Below are 25380 nucleotides of genomic sequence, written 5' to 3' on the forward strand. Positions count from 1 at the left end.
CGGGCTCGCTGGGCACGGCTGGGCCGTCTCCCGGGACTCAAACGCGGTGCCCAGCAGCGTCGCGTTCCTATCAGACCCTCAGCGGAAGGCACAGGCCACGGCGGTCACCCGGCTCCTCAGTCCCATATGCACAGCACAGCCCCCGCCTCCAAATTGGGGGAAGCCCCTGGGACTTCGAATGTCCCTCCCCTCTGATATTTCCTCCCCAGCCAAACTCTCCGCACTCCTGCTACAATCTGCGTCTACCTCTGAGTGGCCTTCCAACTCTAGCAAGGAATCCCACTGGGGTGCAGCCTCAGATCCTCCCAGCTGAGGGAAACACTTCCCACGCGTCGAGATGTCATTACTGGCTTATTCTTGGGTGAAGGGCTGAGCTTTCCCATCCTCCCCGTAACTCCAGATAGGATATGAAATTTTACCCGAACATCCCTCTCTCCCGCCAAAAAAAATTTAAAAAATAAAAACAAGTGAGAAAGTATAGACAAGAAATCATTTTAGTCCTTTAGTACAGTCTGCTCCCTCACCCCACAAAACAAAAATCGAACTTGTGGTTGGACGGCGTCAGATGTCACTGAGGTGACCCCAGCCTCTGTTTGCAGTTCCAAGTCTTCCGCGTAGGTGTCACTGCTACTGGAACTTTGTATGATGATGTCCTGAACGTTTGCTATCCTTTCCTCACAGGGAGGTAGCTACTGGGAATATCAGAGACAAGCTATTATTAAACAAGTGTCTCCAGTCCAAGAAGTCTTCTGTGGCGGGAAATGAGGGGGCAGGCTGTATCAGTGATATTTTTATAAACTCTGGTTTAAAAAAATTCCTCAGGGCGCCTGGGTGGCTCAGTTGGTTAAGCGACTGCCTTCGGCTCAGGTCATGATCCTGGAGTCCCGGGATCGAGTCCCGCATCGGGCTCCCTGCTCAGCAGGGAGTCTGCTTCTCCCTCTGACCCTCCTCCCTCTCATGCTCTCTGTCTCTCATTCTCTCTCTCGCAAATAAATAAAATCTTAAAAATAAATAAATAAATAAATAAATTCCTCAGATGGTCACATTATTTCAAGACTTCAACATCTTTCATAACCAACTGTCTCTTATCTCATACACTCCATTTATTCCTCTCCAGACACATTCTAATCAAGGTCACCATCTTGAACTTCCCCTATACTTACACAATAGAAATAATACGGTTGCAGAATTCTATTTGCAAAAGAAACTAAAGAGATATAGTAATTTGACAGTCTGTGTTTCCCTTCCATCCACTACACATGTATAACCCCTCCCACTGTTTCCTTCCCTCAGTCACCAGAATGAAGGGCTGGAAACGTTGGTCTGGTTCCTTTTAGAGTTGATTCCCTATTGGACATTGCTTGGAGGCCTTGGGGATGAATGAGAAGTTCTGCAGTATGGATCAGTAGCAGATGCAGGTAGCACATCAAGGACCAGGTCAGCCTAAGACAGGAGGGGACAGAAAATGATGAACAGTTTCTCACACATCCCTCAGCTAAGCTGCTACAGTGGCCCCTAGGTCTCCTATAAAAATGTCCATTCCTCTCTTTGGGGAGAAAAAATGGTTCAGGTTTATAAGCACATGCAAAATAAGGAGTGAACTAAGATGTAAATCTAGGGAATTAACTAGGTAAACTAAAACCTTTGTTCCGACCTTGGACACTGCCTGTTATTTCATTTTCATTCAGTGAATCCAAGTTTCTGCTTCTTGCACACACATTCACTTTAAGGTCTATGTAATTCAACTACTAAGTTTTCTTCCTCCCCAGTTTAGCCTCTCCTACTTTGCTGCCTTTCAAATTGTGTTGAAAATGAAGCTTAAGGATAATGAAAACTAGTACTTATGGAGACCATTATCCTACTGACAATATTGCTGGACTCTCTTGAACTTCTTATTCTGGGATCTAGAAACCCTTCTCCAGCAATCTTCTCCCAGCACCTCTGGAGAGGGGTTTTCCCACTAACAGGAAGTAAAGGTCAAGTGAAAACAGTCCAGTTCTCATTACTAAAGCGCTGGGATTCAGAAGTATCACTTTTCTTGAGGAAAACGGCTAATTTTATCTCTATCCATGAAAGGAAACCAGAATTCCTGATTGTTCCCCAAACTCTCCCTTAAAAAGAAAATTTAATAACTTTTAAATTCAGATGAAATTTTAAACCTTAGGATACTTTCCAATGGGAAAATATCTAAAAGTTTGGAACAATTACTCAAAAATAATCAGCTCCAAATGTTTTGAGGAATATAATGAAACCAGTAAGATCAAAGACTCCATCCTTAGAAGGGGCATTAGGACAGTCAATATCCTTAACTACAAACAAATAAGCCCCTTCACAAGCCAGCTTCCATAGACCATACTGGGGCCCAGTCAAAAGACCAGGAATGTCTAAAGACAGTAAATTCATCCCGATTATTGTAAACAACTTTCAGTGGTTGAATCAATGGTGTTACCTTCGGATATGAGAACTGAAAATTTGGTGCCTAAGAAAAAAAAAGTGTGCCTATATCCACCCAAATAAAACTCAGATCCCCTCCCCATCTTGTTTAGGTTCCTCTTTCCCATTTCCTCTGCCCCAGCTTGTATAACCTGTCACTTAACCTCAGGGTCTCATTTCCTCATCTGGAAAATGAGGACAAAATAAATACCTATCTCACAGGGGTGACTTGTGAATTAAATGAGTAATGTACATAAAATGCTTAGAACATTTCCTCTAATATAACAAGTGCTAAGTAAATATTTTTTGGTGCTATTTAGTGGTTCTAGATTAATTTTGGGGCTGGGAACGGTGCATAACTGATGCCAGTTAATTATTCCTCTTTCTTTCAAAGTGACCGGTATTTTTTACCATGCCTCATCCCGCCCCCCCCCCCTTTTTTTAAAGATTTAGAGAGTCACTGTGTGCAGGAACCCACCTGGTGTAGGGGTTGGGGGAGGAAGAGGGAGAATCCTGAGCATACTCCCCTCTGAGCAGGGAGCTGATGGGCCTCTATCCCAAGACCTGGAAACAATGACCCGAGCAGAAACCAAGAGTCAAACAACCCACTGAGCCACCAAGGCATCCCCCACCCCCAACCCCTTCCAAAGAGCCCTAAGGTAAGTGGCCAAAAGGCTAATAAGACAAAGGACGATGACTGTTAAGATCAGCTTTTCTAGGGGTGCCTGGCAGACTCAGTCCAGGAACATGTGACTCTTAATCCTGGGGTCGTGAGTTCAAGCCCCACATTGTGTGTAGAGATTACTTAAATACTTAAAAAAAAAAATGATCAGCTCTTCAAAGGCAAGTTTTAGCAAACATTAGAAAGCAACAGGGTATTTCCTTCCTATTTTGGAGAGGATTTTAAAATCTGTGAGTACTAAGGATTATAATTAGATTTAGAATCCTAGGAATAGAAAACATCTCTGCTGTTGTCAATTACCTGTCCCCAAGTAAGACTCCTCAACAAACTGAAAACAAATCAAATCCAAAACTTTCAGCAGGGAAGATCTACTTCAAAGAAGTTAGAAAAGCCTTCAAACCTGGCAAGTTAATGGACTAATTCTTCATGCAAAAAAAGCTAGAACTGACAATGAACCAATCTACTAGTAAAAACCAAGAATGCAATATTTGCAAATACCAAAAAAAACAAAAACAAAAACACTGACCAGAGAGAAATGTTACCCTTCATTACCAGCCTCAATGCAATGGAGGAGGAAAGGAAGTACATTTTACCAAAGGGAACACCCCCCCATCCCCCCAATCAAAACAAAAACACCACCACCCAGGGAAGCTTCTGTGAGGAAAGCAGAAGTAATCTCCCCACCCCCCCTGCAGCCCACCCCAACTTCATAACCACACTAAGGGCTTAAACCAATTGCCTGCGGCCCATGTGGTCAGATGTTGGGTTTGTGTTTCAATTCTACCCCCTAAAGTGTCATCACTAGTTACTTCTGCTTTAACTGGTAAGGTGAGGAAGGGGAAACAACGGAGAATTTTTTTTCTGAATACCTATTTAAGTTCCTTGACAGCTGGAAAGTCACAGAGAACAAAAGTACAGGAAGCAAATCTACCCATTTTCCTGGTAGACATCTAGTTCAGCTGGTAGTTGAGGGTCTTAAAACACGATTCTTTCCCTTTCTTTCTCTCTTTCTTTCAAGTAGGTTCAACCAACTGAGCCACCCAGGCACCCCTAAAACAGTTTCTAAGAAGGGTCACATACCCAAGGTGCCAAAAACAAGTCCAAAGCCATGGAAACGCATTTATCAGTTTAACTCTTCTACTAGAAAGAAGCTACCAGAAATCAATGCTCAACCTATTGGTTCTATCCACAAAACATTTGAGTAGAAATACTAACTTCCATTTTATAACTCCTGAATGGCTGACAGAGGACATCTAACAAATAGCAAGCAAAATAGCATAGGACACAGAAGGAAAGAAACTAAGACAGGTCAAAAATACACCACGTAAGAAATTCAATACAACTGGAAAACATACTCTCAGGCACCAACATTTCTCCTTTGGCCACCTGTTCCTCCCTGCCCTCAGATGCCCCAAGCTCAGGGTTATGGCTAAGCTTGAAAAAAAAGTTGATACCTAACAAGTCACACAAACTTGGTGGGCCTGAACCAGACTAAAAGCTTAGCTCAGTTACATCATGCTAATATTCAAAAACATAAATTAAATCCTTACGCGAACAGTTATTCTGGTACAGAGATAAACCTCTTTTTCAGTGGCTTTAGCCTCCACCCCAAGCACATTCCTCTGGTTGAAAGAAGGATGTAATGACACTGAACAGAATTGTGCTACCCATCTGCATTATCAGAAAAACTATTCATTTGCAAAGATAACTACTTATTAGTGCCTGTCCAAATGTTGTGAAGAGGAGGGGCAGAGCAAAAACATAAATCAAGTGAATATTCTCTACCCAAACCCCAATAGATACACATCTTTAGTAATTTCTTCACACCAGATTTAGGGGTAGTCCAGAGTTCAGGAAGGATTTTGTTTCTTAAAATCTTAAGAGTTGGCATATTAGTATATGCGGATTTTATGGTTCCCTCTTTCTGAGTCATTAATCCTTCTTCTCCCTTTCATAGGCCTAGAATTAAGAAAAAGGCTCATCGGGTCAATCTGATGTTCTGCTGAGGATCCCTCCATTCCTGGTAAGAAAGGGAACAGGGAATAATGAAACAGGTGTTGAGGAACTGATGCATTATGTTCCCTGTGTGACGGAAGTGAGCAGTGATGAGTGAAGACACAGATAAGACATCAAAAGACTATCTAGACTAAGCTTTAGGAAGGCTGCTCTGTTCTAGAAAGCAATGCCAAAAGATGGCAACACAAGGCCAGAACCGCATAAAATCTGGCTAAGGCTACAGGGGAGGGAATTCACTCCTTTAAAGATGTTTCTTGACCCTGAGAAGTCTCTGAACTAGACGCTGCCTAAAGTTCAGTCATTGGGTCCAGGCATAAAAGCAGGTGCAGGAACCTGGCAAGCTGTTTGTTCAAGCTCAACATAGGGACAACAGCTGTACTCAGCATTTACCCCTGAAGCTGTGAATAAAACATCAAGCTTACCAGCTATCCACAAACACTACTGGAAGCATTGCACCCTTGACTGCGGTAGCAGCAGCAGGAAGCTCTTTCCTAGAATTGAAGAACAAAGACCAGAATTCCTAGAGGACAGTGTCGATTTTGACTTGAACGATTTACTATGGTAAACAGGGAAGATGGGTCAGATTCTAGACTTTTCTTCTGAAGTAACTTTAGTCTTTTAAACAAAGCATACAAGGCTCTCCTCAACTAGTTCACAGAAGTAAATTAGCCCTCTACCCCCAAAGCCTGACCCTGTCCTCTGCTTTTTGTTTTACTGACCTTACATTAAGTAGCCCCCCTCAGCTCCCAGTTGTTTCCTCTTATTTTTCCAGCTTCCTCTCCCACTGCACCTTTCCTTTCACTTTCTCTCCTCTGTCATTCAGCAGTGAATACTCAGGAGAGCAGATGGCAAGTAGTCAATCCAAACCGTGAAAATGCTGCCTGAGCATTGGGTGTAAGGTAATCCCAGAAACAGGCATTCTAGGATACACATTATTTCTGCCTTTAGTAGTTTGCACTTTAGATAGTAAAGGCGTAATATACTTACTCTTCACATATGGAAGAGCATCTTCAGACCAATCTATTAGAACTAGATTCATAATACTGGATGAAAAAAAATCCCTCAGTGATGCTTCGCAAGGACATTAGAACCATCTGCATTGGAACTGATAACCTTTATTCCTACAGTCATTCATCCAGTCCCTTACATAGTACACTCAGCAAAATTCATGAAGGCTGAGGAAGCCCCTGTTTGATAGATTTAATTTAGCTCAGTTACTCTAATCACTTAAGCAAAGCACATGGAAGGGTCTAAATTGGTACTATAATCTGTGATTAGCTCTCTCACTGAAGAGATGAGAAAATTGAAAAGGATGCTGGACTACTATAGGTAGGTTTAGGATTTATTCCAATGATTTCCTGAAAAACCACAGGAATTTGAGAAGGGAAACACACCTGGGTAGGCAGGAAGCAGAAAGGGGAAAGGGCACTACCAACCCGACATCTCCCATCAGTAACATTTACTCTAATTTAGTAAGTCTATCCTAGTGGCTCTAAGAGCCGTGGTGAACACCCAGTCTTAGATGTTGCATGGGTAAGGTCAAATTCAGGCTGTGCTAATTCCAACCCAGAAAAACATATTTCAGATTTCGAAAGGCCAGTCAGGACACCCCAGGGACTACTTCCCCAGTTCATAATGGTTTCTAATCATCTTAAAGACACATCAAAGACCTCCCTATCCCTAATGTAGACTCTCTTCCTTAGAGAAATGGTTCATATGTATAACTATCCTGTAACTATTATGGAGGCTTTGCTATTTCAGTATGCAAGTATTTATTGAACACCTATATTAAAATGCCTGGAACCGTACTAGTCACTGGGGATACTTTAAGGATCTCTTCCAGTAGAGAAATCAAAACTTGAGAATTATAGACTAGTTAGACATTTGTACAAAGTGCTTAAAGAGCGCTGGAAGAAAAAAAAATTTAAGAGGGTATTGTGCTCTTTAATACAAAGTAGGAGACTTCACCTCATTAGTTCCCACGTGACAGTTTTGACACCGAAGATTATGATGTAGGATTGTGGAGTATCAAAACTCAAGCCTAAGGGGTTGTATACTCAGGACTAAGTAGATTTTTACTGCAAACTGAAAAGTGGGAATTCACACACATTGTCTTTTAAAATTCTTCTACCTAGAGTGGTAAGTAAAGCAATTCAATCTTTCTCTCGTGGATCAATTTTACTAGTATAAATGTGTGTGTGTACTCAGCTACCGGAACAAATGCATATGTTTATAGACATTTACCCATCCATGGGGTCTTTTCTAAGCTACTCTCCTTTGTGGGGCTGTTGCCTACTTAAGAGTTGCTAGCCAGGCCCTGCTGTCCTGTGAAGCCAGCCTGACTGGAGGGGTTAAAAGAGGGCAAGGGCATCTCTGATGCTGGCTCAGTACTGCATACTAGAAGTCAGGGAGCTGAACACCCCACTTTCTTGCTGCTGAGCTCTGGGCCTCGGCCACTGAGTCTAAATGAACTCCTGCTTCAAAACAGCCTCCAGCAACCCGGGTAGGAATACGATCAAAGACAGCACCATGGGACACCCTGGTGGCATCAGGTGGATATTACAGGTGATGTTCACGAGTCAAAGATTTAACTTGCCCCTATAAACCACCCCGCTGTAAAAGGCTGGCTTTTAAAAAAGAATGGTAGTAAAATAAATTTGTCACAAGGATTCAAGTTCTGGGCCCGTCACTTTCACATCTTTGAACCTATTTCCTCAAACCGCAAAATGAGGCTAATATCAGCTGAGCATTAAAATGAATCAGTTATCTCATGGACGTTGGCTACTACTTTCCTTGAGAATAAGGTATTTGTCTTATGCCCTTGCATTTTTCCCTTAAAACTTTCCATTAAAAAAGTAGTAAGGGCATGAACCCTGAAGCCACTACTTTGGAAATAGGCCCAATGTTTGGAGGACCATACTACTTTATCTAAGATATGCAATGCACCCGCCTAGGATTTCATGAACATTATTTATTCATAAACATTAAGGTGTGCATTAGCATACCAGCCATCTTGGAATAAGTGTCAAAAAGTTAACACAGCGCTTGCTCTCAGAGTTTACCATGTACCCAGGGGAAGCGAAACACATATACATGAAACTATACAATATGCAAATACATACATTATACATGACGCTATATAAACATGAAGAAAAGCAAATCAGAAATATAGTGCAATTAGTCCAAGAATGTTTAAGCCTTTAGCTGACCATGAAGGGGTGGAAAATTTAGAGATAAAAGTAATGGGGATGCTTACAGGGTATGTGTGTGGGGGAAGGAAGGTTTGTTGAGTCTCTTGGCTTTGAGACAATTAAGTAACCAGGGTCAAAGTCCTGGAGTCACATTCATTGACTCCCAAACCAAGGAAATACACTACCCATTTTCTCAACTCTGTATTAATTTCCACCTATCAATGCCTTCACCTATGATGCCACCGGAGTGTCCCATGTCTTCACTAATAAAGAACCAGAATAATCCAACCCCCAAATCTGCAGGAATTCTCATTGAGGTATGACCACTAGGTTTGGAAGTAATATAAGGCTTCTTCTGTTGAGAATCATGCTTAAGAATGATGTAAAAAGGAGACGCAGGAGGAAGCAGCAAGAGGGAACCAACCACTCTACTCTTAGACAACAGTACCAATTCTTGATGATCAATACTCAAAAAGTATGCACAGCTTGCAAAAGACCAACTTTCTTCTTGACTTTGCAAGACTCATCTTTGGGGCATTTACTTCCCCCATCATACATGGCTTATGCTAGCATTTATTTAAGAGGGGGGCAGAGGAGGGGGAAAGAATCCCAAGTGGACTCTGGGCTGAACACAGAGCCCAACCTCACAACCCAGATATCATGACCTGAGCTGAAACCAAGAGTCGGATGCTCAACCGCTTAACCAGACTAAGCCACCCAGGCACCCTTAGGCTAGCATTTAAATTTGAATTTCCTAGCATCACATCTGAGGAGGGATTATTTGATGCAGTATTAAGATCAGAATTGTTTTCTCTAATAATCCACCCAGTTACCCAAAAGTTTGTGAACAGGGTTCTATTGTGTTGCTTTTAAGGAGTAAAAATTCTTTCCATCTCTTAACACTTATTAAACTGTCAGCACTGCATTTGGCTGAATGGGAGATACAAATACTACAGAAACCTCACTGGGCAGGAAAAATTAACATGAAACTTTCAACAGTAATAAAAAAAGATCGTGAAATGCATCAGAGAAGAGAGCTATTATATGGGCTTAGAAGTTTACTTTTTAGTTTCAGGAATTTAGTTTAACTAAGGCTGATCAGGACTTGAAACTTCAGGGTGACTGCTAAGTGAGAGGAGAGAAAGAAATGCCTACAAACACACTGAAGCAAAAACAAGCATGGTCAGTATTTACCAGACCAACCAGAGCAAGGGAAGATGTGATTCAGAATAGTGGTAAGTTGGAAAGGTAGACTATAACCCATTGTTGATTTGTATTAGGGGAGTTGACACAATGTTTTAGAAGATCAGACTTGATGGCCAGGATGGATACTGGAGTCTGTGAAACCAGCTAAAACACTTTAGTAATGAATCTGGGTACACAGATAAGTATGCTGGTATGGCAAATGGAGATGGAACATAAAACTAAACAGCATTTCGATGTGGCAAATAAAACTACAGTTCAAGTTGTAGATACAATGGTACTGTGGCTAAGAACTGGTTATACAGAAAGTCATAGAACTTAAGGGGCACCTGGGTAGCTCAGTCGTTAAGCATCTGCCTTCGGCTCGGGTCATGATCCCAGCGTCCTGGGATCAAGCCCTGCATCGGGCTCCCTGCTCAGCGGGAAGCCTGCTTTTCCCTCTCCCACTCCCCCTGCTTTGTTCCCTCTCTGTGTCTGTCAAATAAATAAAATCTTAAAAAAAAAAAGTCATAGAACTTAACTATGACCTTGGTGCAAGTTTAGTACCTAGTTTTAGAGGACAAAGGAGCCATTTTTAGTTTTCTTTGTTGTAGTGTGCTTGCTGTACTGCTAATCAACATTTCACATCTTAAAATGTGGACGTCACTCTTGATTTATTCTGTAATTCAAATTCCTTTAAAAAAAAAAAAAGTCTCCAAAAATAACTAGAAACACTCCAGGAGATCACAGAATGGAAAATGATATTTTAATGTTACATACAAATATTTAACTTCTACTACTACACAACAAATATTAAAGATTTATTCCCAACTTAGACACAAAAGAAATTTAGACCTATATTTACTGGTTACTTATTCAAGATATTCAGAACGGGAAATAATTCAAATTTCTAGGTTTCTCTTCCAAAGCAATTGAATAATTATCTTGAGTGTCTATTCAGTGCATAGCTATTTTGTGCTATGTACCTGGAAGGGGGAGGAAGAAAGATTACGACCTGTTAGAAAAGACAGATATATAAACAACTCACTGATAATCAAGGCAGAATGGCAGTTTTAAAATACAGTAGCAATACTCTGGGAACAGAGGAAGAACCAATAGTGCTTTTTCTCTTAAGTGAGTTCTTATAGTGACTATTGTGCCAGACACTCTTGGTTCCTCAGAAAATAAAAATTCATGATGCAAGAAAGTTGAAATAGATGGCTGGATAGTGTAAGCAAGCAAGCTAAGTGACATGGCTATACTAGAATAAAATACACAAGTCTGTGCCCACACACAAAGTAATGATTCTGTCTGTATGGTAGGTATTAAGTTTCCAGGAGGTGATTTTTGAGGTACTATCCAGTGTTAAGTTATACTTCTCTAAATGAGCAGATAGAAAGCATCGCAGGAGGAAGAAAACAGTAGGACCAAATATAAGAAATGCTGGAGAATGTCAAGTCCTGGGATATGGAGTTTATCAGGGGGAGGGCTAGAGATGAGACTACAGAGGTAGGCTAGGGGCTAGGTTACTAAAGGGCTCAGCTGCCATATTTCTAAGAATAACCTCCAAGCATTGAGGTTTCAAGTAACTATAGTAGAAGTGAGAAGATAATTTTTCATTAAAAAAAAAAAAAAAATACCCTAGCAACAGTAGCTGGTGGACAGCTATGGTTTGGGATGAAGATATTAATGAATTTCTAACCACACTTGGCATTCACTGACCATACAGTAGATGGTAAAAGTCACATTTCTAAGCAAGCCACTTTAAGGGCAGAAGAGATTCAGCCCAGGACTTCCAAGTCGTATTTAAAGGCTGTAGGTTGTTTTCTGTTTACCAGATGCAGCAGTCTCTTCCTGTTTTAAACCATCATTGCTGCAACTTGAAAGCTTATCCCAAACTTCAGGTGTTAAGGCTCCCCAAATATTCAGCAACTCAGGACACAATCCTGCCATGCCCCTGGCACTTTACAATCTCCAAGTTTAGCCTTTTTCTTTTACAAAGGGAATGCTGGATTTTCAATTGTACAATTTTGGTTTTAGAGTGTCTCTTCACAAGTTAAATTGAGACCTCATAGCTAACATTCCTAGGATTAAGGATAGGAAATAACCAATCTAGAGCATTCTCAATCCAATTCGCACCAAGCCTGGTAGTCAGCAACCACCTTCTGTGGCCTCACTTGCCACAGAAAATGTCAGTCAGACAAGCTCTACTGTGTGAACTTGATTTTCTTCTCTCTCCTGGAAAAATACTTTTATTTGCTCTTAGTATCCTATTCTTCAAAGCAGCCAAGTTTCTAACATTAATGTTTTAAGGAGAGTACTACCATACCATTTTCTTGATGAAATTAGATCAAGTGTGCCTAAGAAACTTCAATAGTATTTTTAGTGAATTCAAACAGGAGGTTTGGGTCCTTTACATTTTTTGCCACTGTAAGGTCATAGGGAAGGGGATGATGGAAATGACAAATACTCAAGTGTTAATTCCCAAAAATTTTCAGCTGTCTTAATATAAAATGGCATTAACTAAACATGACAAGAGAACTATGCGTATGGACTTTCTGATCACAAGATACTGTGCCTAGTTAAGCAAGGCCTAGAAAACAAAAATATAAACAGTCAACTTGATGAATAAGCAGGGTTTTAACTAACACTCATTAAGTATTTTAGTAATGCTGAGAAGATTCCAGAAATGTTTCATGCCATAAAAACAAATGACAAAGATCTCTGAAAGTATTTTCGTTTTTCCTGAGATCAATTTTATGCCTAGATTGCCATTTGCAGCACATCTACTCCTGTACCCAATTCTTACACTTCTGGCCTTACTGATCCGTACCTGTAGGTGTACAGGGGAGGCAGGACAACAAGTAGATTCACGTCTTCAGCATTTTCTCCTATGTCCCTGAACCTATTTTCTTTTCTTTAGAGGTTCAGTACTAAAAGCTCTGTTCAAGACCTAAATGCATCCTTACTCAACAGATGAGAAGGCAGAGGTTCGATTACAGGAAGAAAACTTACCCACCCTAAAAACCCCACCTAACTTTGGAGCTGACAGAATTAAGATAGTTGGTTTCCACCTTGCTTTAGGGATTCTTTGCAGTAGGGATACTCTCCTGGTTTACTTATTATATAATAGCTCCCTCTAGTGGCTACAAGGTTTTCCCTAGCATTTACTCCAATAGCGGAGTAGAACAGACCATGGTTGAAAAAACAAGAACTTACTAGACATTTGGCATCCCTTTAAGTTGTCTTGCTCGTATTTGGTGAAGAGGAGTACAGCATTCTACAGGTTCTCAATTTCTACTACCTTCACATTTATAGTTCTATCAACAGTTGATAGACTAAGTCACAAGGTAGCAGGAGTTAAGACATTTAACTTGGTTCAATGTTAACTCCTTTGTACTTAAGAGATAAAGACAAACACCCAGAATCTGCTGAACTCAAGATCTTAAGTATTATTTCATCTATCTGTCATTTTGTACACCTATCTAAAACAGCAACTCCTTATGCAAAGGCATGCATAAATTTTCTCTCCCCAATAATCCAGCTGAAGGAACTTACTAAAATGTTTACTATGAGGTTATTTCTGCCTATTAACTTCTACATGAAAAGACTATTTTTGGGGGGTACTACAGAAGCACCAAGTGCTTTAATAGAAAAATTCCTTGATTCCTACAAAATCACAACCACCTTCAGGTATAGCTTTTGAAGTTACCAAGATGCATACCCAAAGTCCTCAATCACAGGAGTAAGTGCTGGTTTAAGTATAACCGCAACTTCTTGGGCCCCTATTTAAAGCAAATTTTTGCCAGGATTATTATTTATTCGGATGTTCCCTTATAATTGCATCAATTCATGCCAATCCCAGCTTCTCCTATAGATATTGATCAATATTCCTGTAAAGTATTGAAAAAAAAATTACCCCCAAAGAATTGAATATACCCCTACATACACTAGAATGGTAGAGTATTTCCTTCAGTGGAGTACAACTGAGTCCACTATAGCAACAGAATATAAAGAAATGTGGGTCATACCTTTTTTCTCGTGACTGCTTCAGCCTAAAAAGACGGGAAACTTAGATCTCCATTAAGAAAGGATCCACACTTTAACAGGTTTTCACTCACATGAAGCTTAGCCCTACAGAGTTCTATAATCTCTTATCCAAACTCAAGGGGGCAGGTGTATTTGAAATTCAGAGCCATTCGAACTTCATATAATAAAATAAAGTATGGTGTGTATATATATATAGACTCTGTACCATCTAACACCCCCAGCAAAGCCTATGGCAAGTGTGTAACGAAACCTCAGTATTTCTGCAGAAGACCGTGCAGTCCCAGTAAGTGCAAAATGAAGGCATCAATTCTGGTCAGGTTTCACATTCAACAACAAATTTTGTTTTCAGAATTTTTTGGATAAGAGATTGTGAACCGGTTTTCTGCCTTTGCAATCTTCATACTGGGATGTAATAAATGAAACCAAAGACTGGTTGTTACCACAAAACTTCAGCCTAATAGTCTCTTTTTAATACTATTTACGGTAAATACATACACAGAACTTAATTTATAATTTCAGTACAACTTCATATACAAAGTGAAAAGACACATTAAGAAATTCATCTGCACAGAAAACACACATCAGTCCTAATGAGCAAGAGGTTTCAAAGATAAAACGGAGAAAGCTGAAATTCTAGAATCATACCAAACTTAAACACAACAGTAAGTGGACACAGGAGCACTCAATTTATGAAGATATAAAACTTAGGGGAAAAACATTTTTAACAAGGAAAATCTGGTCATACAGTATTTTAAAAAAATTATTAAACAAATTTTAAAAATAAAATTCAGATCCCAAACAATTAGGAATCAGAAAATGGGTTTCTTACCTTTTGTTTCCAGAAGGATGTGGGCTGAACAGCAAGGTGGGTTATTCAATCTGACGTTATGAAATATAATTGCTTCTTAAAAGTTTTTCCTTGGTTAGAAAATAACAAGCTAATTATAGGCTCCCTACACTATTCTAAGGGGACATAAATAGGGAGAGAAAAGGGGAACAATTCAGGGCTACTTTTTAAGTTCCAGAACAGTGCAACTTTCTTCTAACAGCTGCCAAAATGGATATAGGTTTAGGGTTCATTTCCTAAGACTGAAAAAAGTCTGCATCTGCCCTCACAGCTTTTAGCTGTCTGGTCCAGTGCCCATCTACCTTCTATAAATATGCAGCCAAGTCCTCTAATCTTCAGACAGCTTATTATCAGATCTTTTCTATCTCACTTCAATTCTGAGATTTGGACTACTAAGTTTTTTAGTAGAACACAGCTTTCAACTTAGCTTAAATGCACTCAATCTTCAGTGAAGGCAATTTTCATCTTGGTCTGGTTTCCAACACATTCAATGAACACAAGCTTAAGTCTAGCTCACATTAACCTTTCCAAAATTTAAAAATACTTATATCCTATACATAAAACGGCTTTAATTAGTAAAGATCTTTCCACTTCTTGAACATTGTATTTTGAATTCTTGCATAAACTAACTTCCTTATCTAAACCAAGTTCTTTACTTGTAAGTGGAATCTTAGTTTTGAACTTAATGTCCCTTCTCTTCCTCCTTACATTCCACAAGGTTCATCTAAATGTTTTGGTTGGGTGCCCTTATGCAAATGTGCCCTTATCTACTGGGGCCCATTTCTTCTATTATCAAGATTATGTCTAGTTTTTCCTAGGTTTCAAATTATGTCACCTGCATAGTGGTCTTAAATTCAGCTTCCAACTCTGATTAGCATCCAAGGCAAATGTTAAGACTTAGTTATTTCTTTTGAGTGCAGAAAAAAGTGTTTTGATGGTTTTGACTAGCTATGAGGAAATCAAAAGAAAAAGATTAAGGATTTTAAGTAAAAATCTCCTCCCCCAACTCATTGAAAATTTAGCACCGAGGGCCTATCAAAAAAATACAAGAACTAGCAGACTAAGATATAAATCACTGCTTTGGTATGTTTTGGATACAGAATAATCTTATGGTTGAGAAGGGTTTGCAAGGCAAAATTCTAAAGCCCAGCTTTTTATTAACAATAAATAAGCAGTTAAAATTCTAGTGTATTACTCACATTTCAGAAAAAATGTAATTTGTGTTAAGAGTTCTAATCTGTGCTGAATTTAACATTTAATACTTACCAATTTTTGAGAAAAGCTTTAAAATCTCAAAGGCTATCCCCAAGTTAACATTAACTAGTCACTACCCAATTCTGCACAAAAGCCTGTTGTCTAGATGATCACCAAAAAATAAACATCTATAAAATTTAATCACTTTTATCAAAGTATGGGAAGATTATCTTTCAGAAACTAGATCACCCCCCCATTTACCATATTATATACACAATTGCCTTATTCTTACCTTATCTCCCCCAAGACTTATAATTAACAGTAAGAGATGGCCAATTCCATTTATTAGAAATTACCTTTCAAGAACCTTTAATTTACTAACACATAACAGAATCTTATCAAAGTATTAACTGATAAACTAGTCACCCAGTTAAAATTTTACATGAAGAGGAAAAAGGACAACCATGCATAGTTTTTTAAAAAATGTTTATTTTTTTCAAAGAAAAACGGCAATAGCCAATTGGAAACCTACTTATTCTTCAACTCCAATTTTGTTCTTTAAATTTAGAAGTGACTTACTGATTTACTATTTTAAACAAACCCCCCCTTTCCCCTTTAAATGTTTACCATCTACTCGTGCTGAATCCTTCCAAGGAGATTGCTCCAGCGTATTATCTCCAGGTCCTCGCTTTGCTCCTTTTACCAAAAAATGCAAAACACAATTCCATCGTGCATCTTAAGGGCTCCAATCGTCAAAAATAGGAAAAAAAAAATCTTTGGAATAGCCAATTAAGTTGAATAAAAAAAAAAAAATCCACACGAATGCGGTTTGGTTGGGGCAGGAATCCACTCCTATGTTCCTGGTAATCTGATCCCGCTCCATGAATCCTTGTAATTCATCCTCCCTATCCTATCCACATTATGATTTGAATCCAATGATCCAGCTCCAAGGATTGGGATCCAGTGAGCCCTCTCCAATCCAAACCTTTATAACCAGCAAAACCAAAAAAGAGGAGGCAAAATGTTAGATACTGTAATCAAAAAAGGTTTCTGGGGAATGATGAGTTATGTCTGTCATCAGTTTAACAGATGTACATCAATAACTATCAAATTCCCCAAAACAAGTTTCTGAATGGTGTTCAGATAAATTTTAGAAACTTAATCATCATAGAGACTAATTGGAAGAAGCATTTTATATTTACAGTTCAACTGATAATGCCAACACTTGTTACTGTACAGCGTATTACAGGTTTTGTGGTTGCAAAAAGTTATGTAGTTGAGAAGTTTACTGGTATTGCTACCCACCCTAAGTCTAAACTAAACCTAATGCTCCCATCTGCAATTTAATTTGTAAATTAAAGTGTTTTAAACATGAGTCAATTATGAATATTAGTTTAAAGGGGAAGGTGAGACTTAAAAGTATTCCCAACTAGATTATCTACACCAATACATTGGAATTCTCTATTCTGCTTTCATTTTGTCTTAAAAAAATGAAATAGCAACGCTATATCAGTCACACAGAGGACATGCAGATTTAGCAGTATTGATATTATACTCTATCTGGTTGGAATTAAAGACACCCTGTACCCACATGTACACCAACAGCAGGTCACACATTAACAGTTGTAACTAAGCACTGTGACAAATTAGCCAGTTCTTCCCACATTAGTCCCTATTAAAACAAAAAAGGGGGGAAGGGAGCAAAATAAATTGTTACAAAATGGGCAATGTAATTTTGCCACAATTGCCAAGGTTTAAAGAGCAAAGCAATTGTAGCTAAAGATAACTGCATAAGATGTTTGCAAGTGTTTTAAGGTAGATGTATATATATATATATATAATCACTTTTAACCCTTGCCTTTTAGTATAAGGTCAATACTGCCAATTTCATCTGTGACAATAGCACTTGGAGTCATACCATTGCCTCCATTATTGATCTGATCCTCCTCAATCCTCCTTTTGACAATCCTAAAATGATTGAAATGTGCTCCACAATCCTTAATCCAAAGCATTCTTAATCCATCTCTTCAGATATGTCTACAGAAAGACACATGAAAAGCAAGATAAACATAAGAACTTCCCCAGGTAAGATAACCACAAACACCCCCAACATCCCAGTTCACACAAACCAGAGCAGAATAGACATTTACACAATATCACAGTCTGAAGAGCATGGAGAGTTAACTAAATTTAAACAATCCTGTCTATGACATCACTTAAAATACAATTTATCAGACATGAGGGGAATGTAGATGTTAGGAGCAAGGGGATATTACACAAGAATGCAATTCAACACTTTAGCCCATTCTGAACAAAACAGTTTGAATTAAAAAATGAAAAGATTGTACTGAATAAAGGAAAACTGTATACAACATGGGTTCTACAAAAAGTGTCACCAATCATCTTATGTACGAGAGCGAGATCTGCTATGACGGGGAGAATAGCGTGGTGATCCTCTGCTTCTCCTTGGGGAGTAACTGCGACTCCTGCTGTTGCTTCTGCTACGGCTTCTGCTACGACTACGGCTTCGAGATCGTGATCTTCCATAACTTGGACTTCTGGGCCCATCAACTTTAACCCGGATGTAGGCAGTTTCTCCCTATTGAATAGACAGAACTTTCGATTGAAAGATCTAAGCTTTCACCTGTCTTCAGGCATGCTGAACGAATACAATGTAACTAAAACCAGGAATCTGGTACTTTACTTGGACACCCTTGCCTGAATCTTACCTTTAAATTCCACTGTTAAGACCACTGTATCCAATTCTGGCCAAAGAAAAGAGTAAGTGTAAAACCTACCTCATGAGATCTAAACTTAGTGTTATCCAGTTTTCGAACTGCATAGGTCATATCTTCTTTCCGTACAAACTCCACGACACCAGTGCCATCTCGGTAAACATCAGCATAACATACATCACCTGCTTCACGCATGTGATCCTTTAAATCCTGCCAGCTTCCACTTGGAGGCAGTCCTAAAAAAGTATTTTTTCAATACCAATCACCCTAAATTTCACATTAAACTTAAAATTTACACTAGAACAAAGACTACTTTGAAATAAATGATTAGATTCAAGATCCTAGGTAAAGAACCGTTTATTAAAATTCTGGAATCCAAAGTCCAAAATTATCTGTGAAGATCTTCATGTTCTAGGTATCCAACTTAATGGTAAGTTAAGTAAGTAGTGTATTGGTATACCTCCACTACACTAATCCTTGTTTACTAAATTCACCCAAGAAACTTAAGTAATTTAAGACCTACCACAAAAACTTGCATTTGTCACAACCGGTCACTCAAGGAAAAACTTAAAAGTGGTTCCTGTCCCTTCTCAACAACCCTCACGAACAGTAAACTCACCGGAGACAACCACTCTGTTTTCAGAACGCCTGGATGGGGGACCATAGCGGCCTCGGGGAGCCCCGCCACCTCCACCCCCGCCGCCGCCTCGGCCTGTACCACGGCCGCTTCGAGGAAACTCCACCCGCAGACGGTATCCATCGTAATCATAGCCGTCGCGACCATATACCGCGTCTTCCGCGTCTCTGCGTGATCACAGAAAGCAAAAAGTGTAAGAATAAGGCCCGGGAGGGGCAGCTAACTCAGTCAGGAACTAGCGGCCCCCGCACATGCGCAACCAGCGTGGAAGAGCCCACATGCGCTGCATAATAGGAACGGCCCCTCCCCCACCCAGAAGCACGCCAGGCTCCCGACCACTACACCAGCCCTCGGCGCCTCAGTTTCCCGCTCCGAGAGAGTCCGCTCTGGGGACGTCCGTGGGCCCAGCCACCAGAGAAGCCACAGCGACTCGGCTCCTTACTCGGTTCCTGCATGGACGATATCGTCTTACCCCCAACCTAAGAGCCCACCTCCCCATTCTCTGTATCAAGGCCTTCCCCAACTACTTCAACTTATTGCCTCAAGGCGGCAAGCCCCGGGCCGCCTCACCGAGGGTCCTCGAACTCAACGAAGGCGAAGGGCGGTCCTCCGCGGCGATTCTTGAGATCGATGTCGCGGATAGCACCGTATTTGTAGAACACGTCCTCAATGTCCTTGGTTCGGATGTCTGGAGGTAAGTTACCCACGTAGATGCGGCAATCGTTGTTCCCTGCCGGGCCACGAATCACACCACCTCCCGACATGGCGGCGACGAAAAGCGCGGACTCGAGAACAGGCCTTCCCACCAAGCCTAGCGCACAGCAGAGCGAGCCCGCAGCGACACCACGTCTCCCGCGGCCCCTCCAAAATGGCGCCTTTATCAGCTCGGCGCACGGATATGGGGGGAGGGAGGAAGAGAAGCGGGAGGAAGCAGCTATTCGATCTCAGTACGCACGCGCAAGAGCGTAACGGGTGCTGCGAAAGGTACGCTCACGCATGCGCGACGTGACCCTCCGCGAGAAGGGAGAAAAAAGTTCCTCGCGTTCCCAATTTGCGGAGTGGTTTGCAAGTGAAGTGACCAGCCGTTTGGTAAAAATTAAACACAGGTTCCTCGTTAAAGGGGTTACAAATCCCTGACGAGTCTTAAGAGATAGTCGATTTTTCCAGGAATGAGTCTGTTTTAAAACAAATCCGCGCCTTGAAAGCATTGGGTGAAACCTAGCCTTGAGCCTTGTCCCACAATGCTCTGCGGCTTAACGGCCTTTGGCGGGAAAGACTGCTGGGGGCGGAGCTAAGGGGGGAGGGACCTGGCGGTTGCTCCGGAAACGCGAACATCCTCGGAGAGTGCGGCTGGTTTGGGAGCTCCGCTGCTTATGATTCAATCCAGAGCTAAGGCGTGACTTTGTCTTCCTGCCCTTTCTCCTCTGCACAGGCCGTGGTTTGCTTAAACAAGTGTCTAATTTAGAGCAACCCAGCTTAGATTCTTTAGTTAATACTCTACACCAAGTACCGTCCCATCGTCGGTTCAAAACTTAACTTTGTATAGCTCAGTTGAGCTTGTGGCTTGATCTAATGGCGGTGGTTCCAGCCCTGATGAGTCAGCCAGGACTCAGACCTCAGCTTCCCTTTAATCGCCTACCACTAGGCCTAGCGCAGAGGAGAGGTCCAGTGATTCAAAGATCAAGAAAAAGTGTGTGTGTGTTTGCAGAATCCTGAAGTTTGTTCCTCTTTCTGAACTCATTCCCGGGCCTCTCAGGTAATAATAGACGAGCAAAGGGGATGTGTGAGAACTGTGACCCCAGGAGACCACAGTTGCTGCTCAGGACGGATCCCACTTGCATGCTGGCCCAGGGAGATAAGAACTTGTTACATTTTTTCCAGAGACATCTGAAATCTGAATTTCTATGTGAAATGTTGGGATTTTAAAATACTAGTAATGAGGGGCGTGTGGGTGGCTCAGTCAAGCGGCTGCCTTGGGCTCAGGTCACGATCCCAGGGTTCTGGGATCAAGCCCGGCGTCGGGCTCCCTGCTCCGCGGAGAGCTTGCTTCTCCCTCTCCCTCTGCGTGCTACTCTGCCTACTTGTGCTCTCTATCTCTCTGTCAAATAAATAAAATCTTTAAAAAATAATAAAAAAAAATATTAGTAATGCATTCAATTTTAAGAAAACCCTGCAATCATAAATATGCTAAAACATCTGTACCCTGAGTTTAAGGAGGATTTTTTTTCGTATTATGTATGTATTTGTTTGCAACAGTCCCCAAGGATGTGAGGCAGAGATACCCTAAAACATTAAAAGTGGACTAAGAACTCAGGGGAAATGGGAAAATAAGGGGAGAGGAATTAAGATGAAGTCATGGGTAAGATTACTATACAAAATGCCTGCAGTAATTGCCTGGCCAGTTACTAAAGATGGACTGCAAATTTGACTCCAGTCATCCCAGAAGTCATAGTAAAGAAGGGAACACAAGTATATTCAAAATCCTAAGTGCCCGGGCGCCTGGGTGGCTCAGTTGGTTGAGCGTCTGCCTTTGGCTCAGGTCATGATCTCAGGTCCTGGTATCGAGCCCCTCCACACCTGCTCAGCAGGGAGTCCGCTTCTTCCTCTCCCTCTCCCCTCACCCCTCTCCTGCTCTCTCGCTCTCCTCTCAAATAAATAAATAAAAATTTAAAAAAAAAAAAATCCTAAGTGCCTTTGAGATTAAAAAATAAATAGGTTGTTTAGGAGAAGGCCATGTTTTCTTAGTTCTAAAAGTTGATTGAGTGCATTTTACAAATGTCTGTGAATGATCCCACAATACAAATTCAGTTTGATCCTGAACAGATTCATAGAGGATCTTTGGTAGTCCTTGAACTCTCTGTGATGGTTTCCAAAATTATGCATATATGTGCATGTACTTTTTCTGCAAAGAGAATTTGAAATTTTAATCAGATTCTTAAAGGGGTGGGTCTGTAGATTCCCAAAGGGAAGAGAACCTCTGAAAATTTTAGAGGGGAGGACAGATTGTCTATCTTTTAGACCATCCTTCATTGATTATCCTTCAATGATATTTTTGAAACTGAGCTTTTAATAAAAAGAAGCTGATGATTTTTAAAATGGGAAGCTGACCAAAAAAGACACTATTTCAACAAATTTATTCAGTTTTTCTCACTGTCCTATTCAGTTAGCAGCAGAAAAGTAGTTTTTTTTTAAATTGCATGCATATCATGTATTCTTTCATTTGACCGTTGTTCAGTGAGCACACTTTCTTTTATTTTATCCATCCACTTAAGAATTATTTAGGCTCATCTTCTGTTGATTAATGTTAAGCTAATGATAACTGAAGTGATTTAAACATAGGTGCTTTTAATTTCAAGACATTTTCGTTCTGGAAAAATAAGAAACTTGTGATTTTGCTTTGATTTATTCTTGTCCAATTTCATGCAATCACTGCATTCTGATGTTCAGTTCAGAGGAGTACAAGTAGAATTTAATATGGAGTGAATACGACATTCTTGTTCCTCTATTGACTGATTGTATTTGAATGTAACCACATTATAGATTCTGGGGTCCATGATGAGGTCAGGCTGTAGCAGGAAAAGTCTGAATGGCTGTTTATCAAGGTCTCCCAGGATGACATTAGTTTGGTGATTATTACAGTTAAGGTTGTGATTTTTTGTTTTAAGTTTTATTTATTTGAGAGAGAAGACCGCGAGTGTAGGGGTGAGGGGCAGAGGGAGGAGAGAGAGATTCTCAAGCAGACTCCCCGCTGAGCACGGAGCTCACCACAGGGCTTGATCTCTGGACCCTGAGGTCATGACCTGAGCTGAAACCAAGAGTCAGAAGCTTAACCAGACTTACCCACCCAGATGCCCTGAGGGTGTGATCTTAATATCATTATCCTAGAGTTGATTAACATATTTTAGTCCACAGGAGTAAAAAACAAGGAAGCAAGTAAACCAAACCATTTGTTCATTTATTGGGGGGTGGGGGGTGGGGGGATCAGATTCATTTTTGGTAACCAGGATGCTCAGGTTGTACAATGCCAGCATAACTGTTTTAGTAGGTCTGGAAAACAAATCGGGCAGTTGCTTAGTAAAGGAGGAATCCAAGCAAAATGAGGCAAATTGTTTTGAGAGATCTCATTCAGACAGTGGTGAGACCTGAAAAAATGACCCCCACCCTGCCTCAGAGTATACCTCTTCGAAGACAGGAAAATTCATAACCTCCTGGATTTTGTGTGTCTGTTCCCTGGATAATGATGCTGGGTAAAGATTGGCAATTCTTTCTTTTTTTTTTAAGTAGGCTCAACATCCAGCAAGGAGCCCAGCACAGGGCCTGAACTCAGGACCCTGAGATCAAGACCTGAGATGAGATCAAGAGTCAGACGCTCAACCCAGTGAGCCCTAGCAATTCTCTTTCTGTAGGCTGATCTTCACATAAACAGCATACTAGGCATCTGCTAACTGGTTTACAGCCCCTTCCAGTTTGCCTCCTGAGATTACATTCTCATCTTAAGTAGGGGTTCAGAGTATCGGTCAACTCTTCAGTTACACATTCACTGGCAGTTTTAGGGATTGTTCCCACAGCCAGATAATTTATGAAGTATACATTTTACTAGCTTAATCCTCAAAAGTTGCCTTATTTTCAACACTGTTGTTGCTGTTTATAAAAAGTTACTTCCTCAAAAAATTGTAAATGCTTTCGATTCAATCTAGTAAGTATATACTAGTGTCAGCACTATATTTTACCCTGGAAATATTTACTTGAGGAAAAAAAAAGGGTTGAAGTCTCACAACCCAGTTTTTCAGTTATTTGCTGAACACTTAAATTCTCTAAACCTGTGGCGATAGTTATGGAACTCTGTAAATATACTAAAAATCATTGAATTGTACACAAAGCGAGTGAACTGTATCATATGTAAATTATAACTCAATAAAATTATTTTTCAAAATGACTGGGGAAAATTATTTATAAAATCAGCAAAATCACTCTCCAGTACCATTTCTCTAAAGGCATTATTGGGGATAGGGAATATTATAGATTAATTTGCACTGAAATACGGCTTTCCAAATCTGGAAATTCTGTTTTCCATATAAATGTGTAATTCAATCCCTACTGTCTTCCTTGGGGATAACTTATTTTTACTGGGTGAAGAGACACAAAGATTAGGAGTACTTGATTCTACTGTGTGCAGGAGTTCCCTCCAGGAACAGTTGATTTGCATGACTCTGTTCCCTTGTTCTGCTTGTTTTCGTGCTAAATAGTCTCTGAAAAAGGAAGAAACAGTTTATATCTTCTTATTTCATTTCTATTCATCTCATCTCTAGTAAACTATATGGAGGACAGATTTCTGCTGTAACTCCTTCATTACCAGTAAAATCTCTGTTAAAATGAATATTATTGACAATTTACTGACTGCTTTTTGAAAGAGGTGGGCCGTTAGATGAGCAGAATGTTGTTTCTATGGAAACCTCGTCATGTTGCTGCCAGTGGATAGACACAATGGGTACAAGGATTGTTTTCATTTCACAGTATAAAAATGATGGCCACTTCACAGGCCCAAATAAGTCCTCTAATAATATAGTCTTGGTAATCTTATTTGAGGACTGGCTTCCCTTATTCTTTGACTCCTCTTGTTTTGTTTTTGACTAATTCTTCCCATCATTAATAACAATAGGATATGATTTTGCCAGAAACCAGCTCTTAAAATGATCTGTTACAAAGAGATGTATTTTCACCATGTCTTCCTCTTCCTATTAATATTATGACTCCCTCTTTCTGCTTAGTTCTTCCCCTTAAAAATTAAAACTGCAGGGGTACCTGGGTGGCTCAGTCATTAAGCGTCTGCCTTTGGCTCAGGTCGTGATCCCAGGGTCGTGGGATTGAGCCCTGCATCGGGCTCCCTGCTCAACGGGAAGCCTGCTTCTCCCTCTACCACTCCCCCTGCTTGTGTTCCCTCTCTCGCTGTCTCTCTGTCAAAAAATAAATAAAATCTCTAAAAAAAAATTAAAACTGCAAATCATGTTGTACATTTCCTAATTGGAGTAAATGGCTCTTTAAGGAATTTTATAAAAAACGTGGCAGATATGTTTTATTTGCCAAAAATGCTAACCATTTTTGACAAATCTTATAGCATGAATCCTATATAAGTGTTAGCTAGGTTTATTAGTAGTAATACTAGGATTAGAGGTTAATAATGCTACCAAGTATGTTAGAAATGATTTCAATAAAATTTTTTATTTGAGGTTTTGAAAGCATCACTATTTTTTTCTCTATTGCTTTAAAAGGTATCCCAGATTAGCTGAAAACTCTCAGAATTTTCTTTTTCTTTTTCTTTTTTTAAGATTTTATTTATTTATTTGACATAGAGAGACACAGCGAGAGAGGGAACACAAGCAGGGGGAGTGGGAGAGGGAGAAGCAGGCTTCCCG

At 40.3% G+C, this 25380-nt stretch overlaps 1 protein-coding gene and 1 long non-coding RNA gene across 4 annotated transcripts; both read right to left on the bottom strand.

The window, feature by feature from the left end:
- Positions 1 to 222: 222 nt before the first annotated feature.
- LOC116647324 lies at positions 223 to 8962 on the bottom strand. Its single transcript, XR_004302325.1, has 4 exons — positions 5554 to 8962; positions 2912 to 2997; positions 1298 to 1443; positions 223 to 692 (listed from the first exon to the last, which is right to left on the bottom strand). It is a non-coding gene; the product is annotated as an uncharacterized LOC116647324 (long non-coding RNA).
- Positions 8963 to 16064: 7102 nt separating this feature from the next.
- On the bottom strand, positions 16065 to 19875 carry SRSF1 (serine and arginine rich splicing factor 1). 3 transcript variants are annotated; one of them, XR_004302324.1, is made up of 5 exons: positions 19538 to 19875; positions 18950 to 19134; positions 18394 to 18566; positions 17514 to 17632; positions 16065 to 16580 (listed from the first exon to the last, which is right to left on the bottom strand). XR_004302324.1 is itself a non-coding variant. In XM_032428599.1 (5 exons), the coding sequence occupies exons 1-5, from the start codon at positions 19729 to 19731 to the stop codon at positions 17610 to 17612; spliced, it is 762 nt and encodes a 253-aa protein (XP_032284490.1). In that variant the 5' UTR covers positions 19732 to 19875; the 3' UTR covers positions 16065 to 17609. The 3 variants fall into 3 exon arrangements, 2 of the variants coding, with proteins under 2 accessions (XP_032284490.1, XP_032284491.1); XM_032428599.1 differs by adding an exon at positions 18008 to 18194 and having other exon boundaries at positions 16065 to 17632; XM_032428600.1 differs by having other exon boundaries at positions 16065 to 17632.
- Between the last annotated feature and the right edge of the window lie 5505 nt (positions 19876 to 25380).

Source organism: Phoca vitulina, unplaced genomic scaffold (genome assembly GCF_004348235.1).
Source record: "Phoca vitulina isolate PV1807 unplaced genomic scaffold, GSC_HSeal_1.0 scaffold40, whole genome shotgun sequence".
Taxonomy (NCBI): domain Eukaryota; kingdom Metazoa; phylum Chordata; class Mammalia; order Carnivora; family Phocidae; genus Phoca; species Phoca vitulina.

Bases quoted from the DNA above. Each gene is read 5' to 3' on its own strand.
- SRSF1 (XM_032428599.1), bottom strand. From the start codon at position 19,731: ATGTCGGGAGGTGGTGTGATTCGTGGCCCGGCAGGGAACAACGATTGC. The intron at 18,195-18,393 runs GTAGGTTTTACA...TCTATTCAATAG, and splicing joins CTAAGTTTAGATCTCATGAG to GGAGAAACTGCCTACATCCG. The intron at 17,633-18,007 runs GTACATAAGATG...GTCTTTCTGTAG, and splicing joins TCATAGCAGATCTCGCTCTC to ACATATCTGAAGAGATGGAT.